The sequence below is a fragment of the Fragaria vesca genome, linkage group LG6, assembly GCF_000184155.1.
Source record: "Fragaria vesca subsp. vesca linkage group LG6, FraVesHawaii_1.0, whole genome shotgun sequence".
Taxonomy (NCBI): domain Eukaryota; kingdom Viridiplantae; phylum Streptophyta; class Magnoliopsida; order Rosales; family Rosaceae; genus Fragaria; species Fragaria vesca.
In genome coordinates this window covers 29,987,143-30,002,199 of record NC_020496.1, presented here as the reverse complement: position 1 = coordinate 30,002,199, position 15,057 = coordinate 29,987,143, and the positions used below count along the sequence as shown (strand labels likewise).

Sequence of the window (15,057 nt, the reverse complement as noted above, 5' to 3'; positions counted from 1 at the left end):
AGGGGTTATGTCAAAACGTTTATTCCTTCTGACCACCGAGAACTCTAATCAGCACCGACAGGTTTCGAGTTTTAGTAAGTTGAGTTCTACATTTAAATTCTTACCAACCTAACCATCTGTGATGGTTTATGCGAATACATATATCACTTAAGATTATGTATGGAGAGTATTTAAATTTTCATTGATGTTAATGTTCAATCTTAGATTCTTTCTTTTATCTTCTTTCTTTTATCACACTCGAACACACCTTCATATTCCATATCATCACTCCCTTAATTTACTTAAGTTTGAATTATCCGAATTCATGTTTCTTTTATCACATCACATCACACAACTTATCGCAACTACTCAAATTTCTAAATAAATAGACAAATGATGTCTTCTTGCATGCCTACATGGAGAGTAGATCATTAGCTAGCCTGCCTGCCTCCCTCGTCACTAAAGAAGAGTACTATTGCTCGTGAACTCATCAATTTGAATCCTTCTTCGTTCTTCCTTCTGTAACACCAAAACTGTAAGAAACACAAGAACAGTGAAGAAACAACGAGATAAGGTTCATACTCATACGCGCCTAAAAAAGAGGAAGAGGAGTAGTAGTGTTTCTTAAGTTGACATCATCAACTTGATCAAATTGGTCTTCTTTCATCGGGATTGCACGGCTACTCCACAGTAGAAACTCGATTCTTCTCTCTCTAAAAAATAGAGACTTTCTCTCTATTCTGCCCTGACCCTGCTTGCTTTTGCAATCAATGCACCAAACCTCTCAGCCCTCCCACCATTTCTCAACTCTCCACCAACATTATTAATACCCCAATCTCTTCCACTCTTTGGTCTCTTCTAAATTGCTCCTCTCTGATCCCAAAGCTCCAATCTTGAAGAGGGAACATTGAAGAAACAGGTACAACCCCACATACCCTTCTCTTAATTCTCAATCTAATTTCCAATGCTCTGTTTGTTTCATGGGTCTGTTTCATGATCAAGAATGTTCTTCAGCTCTTGGGTTTCACTTGAGCTTTCTAAGATCTGCATGTACAGCAAGTGTCTGTAGTTTTGTCTAATTCATTCCCCTGCATTATTTTTAGCTAAAAAACAGAGCATTTTGGTGACTGCTTGTTTGTTACTCTGTTTTGATAATGATGCAATATTCCAAGTGATCTGTTTTCTGCTCACAAGTTTTGGGCTTTTCCTTTAACGTTTCATCAGTAGCCAAACAAAGGATTAAGCTTTTGTTTGTTTGCTTCTTTTTTCTCCTTTGAGTAATATTTACATGACCATGTTTTTTGACGAAAATCATTGCTTTCGTCTTTTTCCTGCTTTTGCGATTTGCTTTTGTGTTTGGGTTTCTCTAGTGGGAATACTACAGTTCGTAATCCCCAATTTCATTATTGATTTTTATTCCAGTCTCCTTTTAGACTATTTCTCCTCCATATGAATCTGTTGACCCAACTCTTGCTCTGTCTGGTTGCTGAGAATCCGGAGGAGAAAAAGAAATATACTTGAAATTCCAAATTTTAAAAAGCCAATTTAATACCAAATTTTGAGGTTATTGTTGATATTGGTCAAATTTATGAGGATTGGAGATTCATAACTTGGGTTTCTCCAAATGGATAAGAAGGTGAATTTTCTAATCATCTTCAAGATATTCTCATTCCATGGTTTTGGTTTCTTTTGTTTTTGGTGTTTCATTTTGGTTACATTTGCTTTGTTTGATACTTTGATATTTAGTTTGAGAGAGAGAGAGAGGAGACTGGGAGAGGCTAGCCTTCCATAGTTGAAGGTTTCCTATCAGCTTTGGAATTCCCTACTGGGCTATGTCTTCGGATTTTCCGATGGCCTTGGAATTATTTTCTTCTGTTTTATTGAGAGTTAAGATGCATATTCGAAATCACAGGAAAGAAGACATTTCGTCGGATCTATGGTTAATCAATCTCCTATTTTCACGTTTTTGAGGTTCTTTTCTTAGGTTTTATGCATCGAAGTTTCAAGTTCTTTGACTCAATTTGCACAAGATTTTAGCACTTATCTGTATCAAAGCTAGTCCCTGATGAAGGGTAGAGGATCATATGCCAGCCTTTTTTAAGCATTTCCTATTCTTGTTCACATGGCATCTCGTTGATAGTTTAATACCGTCTTGTTTGATTTGTTTCATTTTCTTTACAAGCATCCAGTTTTCTGTGAGAAACTATAGATTAAACTATTGCATTACTGATGTCTTCTCGTTTTCCTCAGCTGGTTTTGTCATCGGTTCACGTAATCTCCACAGCTTGTATTTGACTATGTTAAAATGCCCCATGTTCCCAGTTTTCTATGTCAAGTTGTAAAGTGGCTTCGGCTTTGATGTGTGGGAATCTTTGGCATTTGGATAGTCTTTTGCTCAGTTGACCATTTCAGAATTTCATGTGAGATCTGTTTTGCCCAAAGGATGAATCTTATCCCTTGTTGCATCAGATGTATTCTTTGAGGAGCTGAGCAATGGGGGCTTGTGTTTCGACTAGTAATAAGAGGACTTGCAGTAGCAGAAACAATGGAGAGACTCTTTCTCCTTCGTGCTTGGGGATTGGATTCTCTGGGAAAAAGAGAACAAAGACATTCTCAGACCGCGTATATACCCTGCAGAATTTACATTCCATACCCAACCGTATTTTTACCAATGGAAAGAGCAAAACGTCATGCGTCTTCACGCAGCAGGGCCGGAAAGGCATAAACCAGGATGCCATGATAGTGTGGGAAGTAAGTTTGGTCTTCACATTTGAAATTCTATATGTGTTGCAGGATACTTTTTTCTAAACTGAGTTTGTAAGTTTTATGAAGGACTTCATGTCAGAAGATGCGATATTTTGTGGTGTGTTTGATGGCCACGGTCCACATGGTCATCTTGTTGCTCGCAAAGTAAGGGATGCATTGCCATTGAAGCTGCTGTCCTTCTTGAATTCTTCTCCATCAAGGTCAAATGTGTCAAGTAAAACATGTTTTGGAGGGAATGTAAAGAAACTAGACGATGGAGAAACTGAGAAGGGTGCTTCACCTGAGGAGAAATTAAATCTAGAATGGAGAGAAGCTTTCATGAAGTCATACAAGTCCATGGACAAAGAGCTTAGGTCTCATCCGAATGTAGACTGCTTCTGTAGTGGTAGCACTGCTGTCACTCTAGTCAAACAGGTAAGGCAGGAAGCACTTCCTATATTCTTCTGTGTGTTCTCCTTTATTTTGCTTGTTCTTGATTTCTTGTTTGCTATCCAGGGGTCAAATCTTTTCATGGGTTATATTGGGGATTCCCGAGCAATCCTTGGATCAAAAGACAGTAGCGATTCCATGATAGCAATCCAGTTAACTGTTGATCTAAAGCCTGATCTGCCAAGTATGGATGATTTTTTTTTTTTTTTTTTTTTTTTCCTAGCAGTGTGTTAGTTTCTTGCTTTTGTATAAAAATAAGAACCTCACAGTGTTGTAAAATTTTCATAGGGGAAGCTGAAAGGATTAAACGATGCAAGGGTAGGGTGTTTGCTTTGCAAGATGAGCCTGAAGTATCTCGAGTGTGGTTGCCTTTTGACGATGCTCCTGGGCTAGCAATGGCTCGAGCCTTTGGAGATTTCTGTTTGAAGGAGTATGGAGTGATCTCCATACCTGAATTTGCTCACAGGATACTTACAGAGAGAGACCAGTTCATTGTCCTTGCCTCAGATGGGGTAAATTTTCATTTTTCGGAGATACAGTTCCTTCATAATCATTATACGTACCACAATGATACAAATACACTTATCGTTCTGTATGGCATTCAGTAACGACTAAGAAATAGAACTACCGTCTTTCATCACATTTTGAACAGTAAACATGATGAGAAAGTGTGGTACATCTCATTGAAATTGGATGTAAAAAATCGAGATTTATCATTTGCAAGTTCTCAAGAACTTTAGTGGACATGATCATTAGATGTAAATACAATTTAGAAGTTTATCCCTTAAAGCGTTACTTTACATATGTTTCAGGTTTGGGATGTCTTGAGCAATGAAGAGGTTGTTGAGATAGTGTCCTCAGCTCCAAGCCGGTCAGCAGCTTCAAGATTTGTGGTAGACGCAGCTGCTCGTGAATGGAAACTTAAATACCCCACGTCAAAGATGGACGATTGTGCAGTTGTTTGCTTGTTTTTAGATGGGAAAATGGACTCAGAATCTGACTACGAGGAACAAGGCTTTTCATCTGCAACCCTCCAGAGTAATCACTCCGGCAATGCAGTTGAATCTGATGATGGCCAGAAATCTGAGCCCACTTTGCAGAGGAATTGCACTGTGAGATCATCTGATGAAAGTGATACTTATGGACGACTAAATGTTGATAATGAAGGGAATTTCGAACCAATGTCAACTGAAGACCAGAACTGGTTAGGGTTAGAAGGTGTCACGCGCGTGAACTCCCTTGTTCAGCTTCCAAGATTCTCTGAGGAAAGGCCAATTCATGTATGAAATGGCCTTTTGTTGTACCATGTTATCTTTTTTTGCTCATTAAATCCAAAAGAAAGATAAATCTTTCTGGATTGCCATTTCCTCCGATTTTGTTGTAGTCACGAAATGTCAGGGTACAGTTCTGTTCAGGTAATTGATGCATGAAACGGTCTCTGATTTTCTTCAGTTGATGTACATTCTTAGTCCCAGTAACGCTTTGGCAATGTAGATTTAGCATTTCTTACCTGCGGACTTGTAGACTTGTTTTTACATCTGCAGTATGCATTGGATTTATTCATAGTAGTGCTTGGAATAACAAGGATAAATTGTTGTTTCTACTGAAGTCTCAAGTTCAGTTGCAGCATATTTACAAACTGAATTAGTGATCGGCGCAAGATTGCGCGTGTATCTGTAAGGGAACACTTTCCATTTCTGTTTAGATGACTTAAGTAGGCAAAATGGTTGCGGAAAGTTACAATATACTGGCTAAGAAATGACAAGACATAATGTAAGAATCGGGAGACTTGATGGACAAATTGGGGGAGGTTAAGTCAAGAATTTTATCACTTAATGGACATGGCACCAAACCCTTTGAAAGAACAGAGAGAAAGCATATATCATTATCTAAGTGACCAATAAAACGAGCTATCAGATAAGAAAGAAGGTGTCAACCGTATTCCTAAGTCAGCTAGGTTGTACTTGGAAATCAGGATATTCTATTGAACGGCTGTGAACTTTTGAAGGTTCATCTTCATAGACGAGTCCAGTTTCCTTCTCTCCTCATCCACAAGGGATTAGGATAATACTAATTCCTTTAAATGCTCGGTGGAAAAGGAATGAAACATTTTATTTGGCAAGTTATTTATCCTTTATTGAATAGGAAAAAGAATCAGTAACCTATGAGGAAATGGAAAGAGAAACATACCAGCTCGCCCTATATAGAGTATAAACAGGACGTAGGTAGTTTCACAATTCCATAATCACATTTCACGCTCTTAATTACAACAAGTACTCAACGTTCTGCTGCAATCTCATTCCCACATACAAAACCATGTCCAAGACTTCTCTTCCTCACGACATGCCGCCGGAGAAGAAGCTTTATGCAGTTGATGATGGCTTCAACGATGACTTCCTCCCATCAAGGCTGCAGAAACTTAATCTGCTCAATGAAGAAGCTGCTACTGATTCAGAAGATGAAGATGATAGCAATAGTATCGAGTTCTGTAGGTTTCATGGTGAGAGGCAATTGATGTATCCTAATGCTCCACCAAATGCCCCTACTAGAATCCTACTAAAGGAACATACAGTCTACAACATTCCCAAGAAGGATTGTGTGAAATGTAAGAAAGAGAAGCTCGCAAAGAAGAAACTGAAGAAATCCAAGAAGCCCAATATAGTCACCATGTATAAAAATGGCCATCCAAGGATTGCTCCACTGAATGAGGACGGCAAGTACCAGTTCTTGGTTTACTATTAGCTAGCTGGTAATCATTTGTTAGTCAAGAATATAACTTTTCTTTTCTGAATTTCTGTTACCTGTTAATGATAACTATGAACCATCAAACATGCATTACTATCAGTCCCGGAGCTTGTTCTTCGAAACTTTTGTATTCCTCGATTTGTTGAAAGTTTATGTTCCCTAATGAAATAAGCAACTGTGTACTTTAGTTTATCTAGTTCATCTAGTTTTGCACTACAGAACAATTTCTTTTCTGTTGTGATATAATCAAGTATGGACACATTTTGATGATATGCAATCCCAGTAAGAAGAAGATGAAGTACCAATGTTTTCTTTGTTTTTTTTTCTGGGAATGGTAACATTGCATATGCAGAACAAAGAACTGATGACCACAATGCACAAACATATAGACAATGCATAGTTTCCTTGGTATATATGCTATATGGTCAAATTTTATAACTCAGCTGAAGTCTTGGTTTACATAGTGATTTAGAGGAAACTAAACCATCAAAGCATAAGTACTGATCTCAACATGATGCACAGCCTTGATGAAGCTAAATGGATTAGGGCACAAGTTTCTCTTAGGAAGCCAGTTTCAAACAACGTGAACAAGGTTATACAGTTAGAATTCCCTATGTCAAATACTACATTCTTGTATTATGGCCCGAAAAATAATTTACAGAACTTTCTGAGAACGTAAAGTAAAATCTTATTTTTGACAACCTACATTGCAGGCTACCTAATAACTGAAACAGGTGAGATTTAAAGTTGAGGCAGTAAATCATTTGCAGCAGCTCTGAGATAATCCTCATAGAGCTCAACTGACCAAATAGGCAAATGGCAGAGAAGACAGTAAAGGGAAAACAGAATTGGTAAGTACTCTGTCATTCAAAGAGGAAAATCAGAATATGTAGGCTGATAAATCATCAGCCAAACCAGTAGATATGCCCATTAATGGCCGTAAGAGTTGCTAGTACATATTGCCATTTCCACATGTAAATAGCTACAAGGTTCATTCCAAAACCACGCAAACATGATAACCATGAAACAACCCCACCGTCCTATACAACCCATATTTTCAAATCATGAAAAACTCAATTGCATCCTAGCTTTTACTTTCACTCCCCATGCAGTTTGCATTTGTATCTGCTCAAATGCAACTGCTCTAATAGCCCATGGCTTCTACTCTTAACTCACCGCCAAATCTTCACCCAACAATGCTAAATCCGCAACTATAAGAAGACCTCTTCTGTTCCTACATTTCCACCACCAAGCCTTCTTCAGCAAGAAATATCCTATCCATTCCAGTTCTGTGATAATGGCAGCTTCAAAATCCCATTCTTCACTCCTGCCTCTCCTCGCCATCTTTGTTATCCTTCTCACAGTAACTGGCCAGGCATTTGCAGGGCGCAATGCTCCGAAACAAACCAACAAAGATGAGAAGAAAGAGCCTCAGTTTTTGTTTGGGCATGATGGCAGTTTTCTCATTCCAGGCTTTGGGAGGGTGGCAAAACCATACAAGTTTTTCCCTTACAGACCTCCATACACTGCTCCACGCACTGGTGGAAGTACTGGAACGGGTGCTTCACCACCGGGGCGTAACTATGTTCCTGGTGGAGATGATACCTTTGTCCCAAACCCTGGTTTTGAGGTTCCAAACCCTGGCCACCCTTGAGTCTGTTTCCTGAGCTAGCTTGGAATAAGTATGCTAGATTATCTGTATCACTAGTGTACTAGTTATGTGTGTGTCTGTGTTTCCCGTCTACTGTGGGGTGCTAGAAGACGGTGTACGTAAGAAGGTACTGCAATGCAGTCCTATGTCACCATGAATAAAGTAGTAACTAGATCTATGTAAGTGGTTGTTTTTCCATGTACTGTTCCCTCTCTAGCAATAATTTGTGTGTTGTGTTTTGAATTTTCGTTTTACACACCGTATGCCCAACAACGGAGAATAGAAATATACAACTACTTCCTATGCTAGTCTTAATATGAAGATATCTATAGAAATGAAGAATAATTAAGGTATGCAATAAAGATCCAACAAGAAATGGAATGGACTTCTCGAATATGTCGGGAATTAGCATGTAATAATCAGCATCAATGTTCTCAACAAAGCAAGACTATCACATCTACATCAATTACTCAATTAATCAACGGTTGGCAAGCCATCAATTTAATCTGAAAACAAATAACTAAAAGTGTGCCATCAATGAATACTGTGTAGTGATCAGTGCGGACATATCAGGCAAAACTTAAACTTTCATTTTGGTAATGATAAACAATGGACAGACAAGATCATGTTTGTTAAACAAACATGAGCATCATGAAATTATGATTATACAAATAGTACATGTATTTTTGTAATAGACTGCTATAATTCCAGAATTAGAGGCCATAACAAGCAACTGTTTCAAAATCACATTTGATCAAAAGGGGACATGATTTTTCAGTACCAAGAAACCATCATGCATTTGAGATCACAGAATCTGAATCCAACACCAACCCAGCACCAGCAAAGCCTTCAAGCTTGTACTTTACCCTGATAATAATAGATACTTCATTAAAGAAAACAGCTGCAGAAACTTAAGCAACTGCTATAGGCTAATCGAGAATTAGTCTTTAACAGAACGAGCCACTTTACAAACCATTAAACTCTGTCCATCCTAGATGCCTTTGGTTAGCCTCATCACTCAATCTAAGACACAAACATGATCGCATCCTACGACATTTTTCGACACCACTCAATTATACAATGCAAAATAAACTGTACACATAAGTGGTCTTTCGGGCCACCACTTTCTAATAGCTCACATGAATCCGATTCAGAATAACGCACATTCATGTTCTCTGTCCTCATAAAATCTAAGAACTCAGAATTTGATCGATTACTTGGATTGAAAGCAACATGCTTACAAACACACTCTACATGATTCAGACCCTTATTGGTGTAAAATAGCCTAGAATAAATGTCACCACCAACCACATTATCACACCATCAATCTCAACATTTCAACTACCCGAAAGAGCTACTAATTCCTCTATACACATAATAGTCTTTTTAATTTATAAAAATCGCAAAGTAAATCAACCTCTATTAATAATATAAAAAAAACAAAGAAGCAAATTTACCTGAATGAAAAGAATGTAGGTTTTTGTTTTGGGTCTAGATAGAGAAAGAATCAGAAACGAAGAGGATCTTGAAGGCGATGAAGCAGAGGAAGGCGAAGAAGATAGCGAGGAAAAGGTAATCGACGAAGACGAAGAACTCGGTGGAGCCGTGGTTTCGTTTATTCTGCTTCTTCTTATTGGCGATTTGGTTTATGGGACTCGCCCTGGAATCCTCGCCGTGGATATCTTCGACTTTCCCCATTGCGCCGCCCCGGTGAGTCGGATCTGGAGGAGTCGGGTCACGGGAGGATCCGGGAGCGACGGAGTCTTTTTTGTTTTGTTTTCAGATCCAGGGAATTTAGGCTTTTGTTTTTCTGTTAAAGGCGGTTGAATCCCCGCGCTTTGTGAAAGGCCTCAGTCACGTGCATCGCATGTGATGCCTTTTACAGTTTTACCGATTTCTTTTTGGTTAAATTTATGCATTTTGATTTTGAATGTTATTATTATTTTTTTCTCAATGATTTTAAAGTCATACATTTTGATTTTGAAAGTTATATCATAATCATAGTGTCTTCCGATCCACCCATTTTTTAGTCCAATAAGTAGGAAGTCACGGATTCGACTCACGAAATAATAGTTTTAGCGTTTAAGTTGTTTATCCGAATTTGTTTAAGCATTTGGTTAGCGATACCCTCTAAACAAAACTTACAATGTGATCTCATTTGACTACGTTCTGGTTTGGCCCGACTCTGGGCCTTAGATATGGCAAATATTACTACAGTAATCAGATTGAATTTCAAGACCAGTTGATTACCAGCTCTTTGTTATCGGTAATGAAATACTAACAAATTTAAAATTAGATAGCGACTGTTTGAGCCCAATTTGGAATTGGGTCCAAGACTAATTTTGCTAAATTTTGCGTAGCATTTGGGCCAATACATGTGACCCTAAAAAAATAGCTTACTAGGCTTTTGTTACAGATGATTGTTGGTCGAAGAGCCAGGGTCATGTTTGGACTCTATGTGCCTCGTGAAGTCAACATCCTTGCAAGAGAAAAACTCTGTCTCCGTATAAAAGACTAAGAAGTCTCTTGATATGCAAAAGGTCAATACCTGTGACCTATGCGAAATCTACTTGCGTGATTAGAAATGCGTCATCTGATTGCGTGGTTGTTAAGTAAAAACGAAGTCTTATACAACTCAAGTAGCAGAAACCAACTAAGTTGCAAAGACTATCCTTATCTATTAGTTATGCGAACTCGCCACTATGTAAGGAGGGTTTGAGGATCAGTCAACACACACAATCTCTCATACAACAATAGAACTACAAACTTTCGACCTAGTCGAACCAGATGCTAAAGCAATTCCTTTTTAAGTTTTCACTTTCCTTTCCAATTGGTTGCTCTACTTACCCTCACGGCGAGTATCAATATTTGGTGGCGTATAGAGCTACTGTAAATTCTTGCCTGCAAGGTGACACCAGAACTTTGTGATCGAGCTAGTGCACTCTCGATTCACAATTGCTTTGATTAGAAGCAAAAGGTTAAGCGCACTACACAGACGACTACTACTACTCGCGCATCCACGTGCTGGCACCCCGCATTCACTCCAAGAGATTTGGTACTTCGCACTTCTTTCCCTGCTGAAAGAGTGGCCAAAACAGCTACAAAACGTAGCGAGACAAAATCTTCTTTCTTTGCACTATATATAGAAGTATACAAACTATACATGCTATAACAAGAGTTGCAGCACGCCTGTCAGATTCTACAGCTACTCGAATAAAATCTAAATATCGTATGATCACCAGGAATAGCTGATTCAATTTGAAGCAGATATACAACATATTTGATGGAGACAAAAATTCTTTGCACCGTCTATATATACATTAGCTACTAGAACTGATGAATGCTGGCTTCTCATTGAAGCTAATATGGGTTATGCTCCATTAGATGCTAGTCTAGGCAATCAATAGACGATGATCTCCCCTTACTGCACATCTGGGCTTGTGCTTCCCAGCATCCAATGTTTGGCCTCAAACACTAAATGAGTGAATATGGTGATTAATGTAGGAAACTTCCTTTCTCAGTACCTTATAACACTAGTCCTGCTCAAGAACAGAGTCAACTATTAGCAGATCGAAAAAATTCAGACTATGGGGAGAAATTCAATAATCTTTTATATTAGATCTAAAATTCAGGCTGTCGTAGGCAAGAGACCCTACATTAAAGACACTAATGCGACATACCTCAGGTGAATTGCTTGACGAAGAAGTGGAATCTGCTCCAGACGATACCTCCAATATAGTGGCCTCTGACTTTTCATTTGAATATCTAAATTTCCACCAGTGAGACAAGATAGAGAAATCTATTAGAAAACAGTGTCCCCTTACTTATGTATATGGAACAAAGATGAGATAAAACAGCTAAACATCAGGATTGAAGACCCCAACACATAAATGATCTGATTATGTAAACGATGAGATGCAAAATAAACTGAAGGGCCTAGAACTAAATAAGAATTATGTGAAAAGAAAACTAGTAGGTTTAGACTGACTAGGATGTTATCATGACTACGAAAGCATTATTGGTTGATTCTCTTTGGTTGCTGAAAGCGTAAAAGACGAGCATAGAATATGATGAAAAAGAAGATAAAGAATTGATTAAACAAGTAAAACTCGCAACACTAAATATGCTTACGTTGAGAGAATAGTAACCCAAATCAGCTCCACACAGTCCACCCAAAGAAGCCTTTGTTCAAGAGGAATCAGGCCATATGTAACTAGATGAGCAAATGGCCAAAGTTTCCATCCTGCCTGTCATGTCAGTCAGAAATTAAGCAGGTTACAACTTGCCATGTAATAACTAAACCTGTATGAGAAAGACTTGGCATCAACAAGCATTTCAATCATGTTTGATAAAAATACACTAAAATCTGAAATATATGCCTTTCTTAAGAGTATCGAGTCAAGCTCTGCTGATATCTCTGACATCAGCAGAAACTTTTGTTTGACATTTCCGGAAAGGCTATGTACCCTTGGAATATCTCTGACATCATTATTATTGATAGTACTAGTAATTGAATCAATCACTACTTTCTGCAGGCACATCAAGACACCCGTCTCTTCTTTTAGTTATATGTTTATATAGTATCGTCATATTGAAGTTATTTACCTGTTGTTGTTTATATGTATGATTTTTATTATACTAAACTGAGAAGGCCCTTCAAAGCAAACCGTAAAGCTTGAATCAGAGATCAGGTGAAAAGTTCTGCTAAGTGTTACTCTATCTGATTTGAAATACACTCATGTAATCTATTCAGAAAGAACTGAAATACACTCACAAAAGCAGTACAAAGGTATTCACAACTGTTAGAATGAAGATTGAGAGGAGTTTCTTACAGTCAGCATGGGTCGAAATGTAGCCTTCAGTTCATCAAAAATCTTGTTTGGGGACTCAAAACGCAAGAGCCCCAAAGCCACAAAATAGATGCTGTTCCATATAGCCGCCCACACTGTTTGGTCAAAGGCTATTTTGGCCGGGACCACCCACCAATCTTCCAAAGGAAAGAGAGCCTGGAAACCAGATTATATGGTTTTAGCCACTCAAGAAACCCACCAAAGAAGCCAAAAGTAAGCAAATATAAACCAGAACCATTACCTCACAAAATTGGTAATAATAATGAGAAAGAGATCCGTGGAGGGAAAACCCTACAAGCCCTGATCTGAACATGCGTGTTCTATCAAATTCCAAAAGTGGCTTCCCTTCATAACACTACACATGTTTAATGAGAAATAACTCAGAAACCACATAAACAAATCATATAGAGATAAATGTTATGAGAGAATCATAGGGAATTAAGCCTTACTTGCGCAATCCAATCTCCTAAAGTATAGACTACCCCACTTATCACCATTTTGGCTAAAACCGGGTTTGCATTGAGAGCTTGTTCATAGGCAATCCAATTGTGTTCAGGTACATACTTCACTATCTCGTAAAGGGTCCATCCCTGGAAAAATAGCTCAAAAATTAGTTCCAACACACAAAATACTAAAAAACATACAGAGACAAACCCCTCATTCAATGCAGAAAGAACTCGATTTTGGTTCAGCTCTCATCATTAAGTTCCAAACCCGCAGATACTTAACAGCGTAGTAACATCAACAACGTATTCAGGATCGATCAACTAATTCCAGCAAGACAGGTTAGAACTTCAAACCAATCATGAACAAATGAACACATTCCTAATTCATTCTAGTAAAGGAAAGAACCCAACTTTGGTTCAGCTCAGTCATTATACTAAAAACCATTCAACCTAAACAACTTCCAAACCCGGCTGAAACCAAGTACAGTTTCATAACATCATTACCTATCAAAGATCAACTAACTCAAACAAAGCTTAAAGATTACAAACACAAACCCAATTAAAACCTTTGCATCTCATTGCATATGAACATCAAAATCCAAAATATTAAAACCAAGAAAACAGAATCCAATACAAGAAAACATACATGCCAATAGTCATGGTCAATCGTGAGCAGCTTAGACACAGCAAAAGTCCCAAACCCCAGAACAATCAAAGCATTGATAGCTCTACTGGTCAACTTGTCCAAATCATCCCCATCTCCATTTCCTCCAGAACTAGATTGAAGACCCACAAACTCTTCAGACCCATTAACCAACACCCTGCTCTCTTGCTCAGCAACCACTTCTCTGTCCTCTGTCACCGACCCAACACTGAACCTTCGTTTTCTCCGGGTCGAGACGACCCATTTCTTAAACGGGCCGGGTTTGCTGGAGGTCCGGGCAGACAAGAAGACAGGAACAGAACTGGGTCTGTGGAGTTGAGTGTTGAATGAGGTTGTGAGGTTATGAGGTGCGGTTATGTTGAGTGTTGCCATTAACAGAGTGTTTTGTTTTGGGATGGAGCTGAGAGTTGGGATATAAAACACGATGATGGTGGTTTACGTGGGAGTTTGGGACTTGGTCGGAGCCGAACTGTTGTGATTACGATCGTACTTGCGTTTTCTACCATTCATGGCTTTGTTTCTGCCACCGACCCGTATCAGGTTACGTTTTTGACTATCTTATTCCCGGGCCATGTTTTGCAATTCATGAGGTCAGAAGGCCCAGACCCAATAAACATATTGGGGTTAACGTCAAGCTCAAGTTGTCATTTCAAAAAAATAAAATCGTCAACTCGTCGAGCGTGAACCCCAGTTCGATTCATGAAGCTGTTAAAGTAGCTGGGCATAATTGTTAATTTGCTACCCTAATTTTTCTAAATTAACCAATTTGTTACTTTAAGTTTTATTTCAACTAATTTACTACCCTTCTATTGAATTTGTTATTTTAGAGTTTCAAGGTTAACCAATTTATTTATCAAAATTTCAATATCGATCAATTTTAAGTTTCGATTTTTAAAATTAATTCATATTTGGATGAAGAAATGAATAAATTAAAATGACAAAAAAGTAGAAAATTGGCTAATTTTAAAAATACAAGGTAGCAAATCAGCAAAAATAATACATAGGGTAACAAATTGGCTAATTATGTAGACATAAGGTAGCAAATTGACTGAAATGAAAGCTATGGTAGCAATTTGGCAAAAAAACTAAGTAGCTAGACATTATACTTCGATTCATTTAGAGCATTTCGGGTCTAGGAAGACTTTAATTAGGTTTTATCCTACACAATAGTCATCTGATCTCTAATCATCAAATAGTAATGATTTTTAGTATGTATCTAGCTTGTATGTTATTGCTTCTTTGAAAATATTATAATTTCTTACTTCTGTTTCTTCTGTTTAATTTTTTTTCTTTTTGTTATTACTTTCTTGTATTGTTTGCAGTGATTATCTACCCACACATTTAAGGAGAATCTGATAAAATCAGTCTTTGTGATTTCAGGAGTATATTTTCTCCTGCACTTTTCACACTGCATACTGTTGTTGTGTGTCTTATTTTCTTGAATTTGAAATTGAAATGAACAAGAGAGGCAGAGTTTTCTTGTTTCTATATATATATATATATATATATATATATATATATATATAT

General features: G+C 37.9%; 3 protein-coding genes across 3 annotated transcripts; 2 read left to right on the top strand and 1 right to left on the bottom strand.

Annotated features, from left to right (window-relative positions):
- The first annotated feature begins 410 nt into the window (after positions 1-410).
- LOC101312558 (probable protein phosphatase 2C 52-like) lies at positions 411-4,778 on the top strand. Its single transcript, XM_004304074.1, has 6 exons — positions 411-898; positions 2,230-2,730; positions 2,812-3,159; positions 3,241-3,358; positions 3,463-3,686; positions 3,987-4,778. Exons 2-6 carry the CDS (start codon positions 2,473-2,475, stop codon positions 4,458-4,460), a joined length of 1,422 nt encoding a protein of 473 aa, XP_004304122.1. The 5' UTR covers positions 411-898; positions 2,230-2,472; the 3' UTR covers positions 4,461-4,778.
- A 2,438-nt stretch (positions 4,779-7,216) lies between these two features.
- LOC101304213 (putative cell wall protein-like) lies at positions 7,217-7,573 on the top strand. Its single transcript, XM_004305966.1, has one exon. It carries the CDS (start codon positions 7,217-7,219, stop codon positions 7,571-7,573), a length of 357 nt encoding a protein of 118 aa, XP_004306014.1.
- A 3,060-nt stretch (positions 7,574-10,633) lies between these two features.
- Positions 10,634-14,063, bottom strand: LOC101312075 (protein SYM1-like). The gene is made up of 7 exons (XM_004304073.1): positions 13,513-14,063; positions 12,870-13,010; positions 12,662-12,775; positions 12,403-12,576; positions 11,702-11,817; positions 11,251-11,335; positions 10,634-11,109 (listed from the first exon to the last, which is right to left on the bottom strand). Exons 1-7 carry the CDS (start codon positions 13,900-13,902, stop codon positions 11,104-11,106), a joined length of 1,026 nt encoding a protein of 341 aa, XP_004304121.1. The 5' UTR covers positions 13,903-14,063; the 3' UTR covers positions 10,634-11,103.
- Positions 14,064-15,057: the final 994 nt, after the last annotated feature.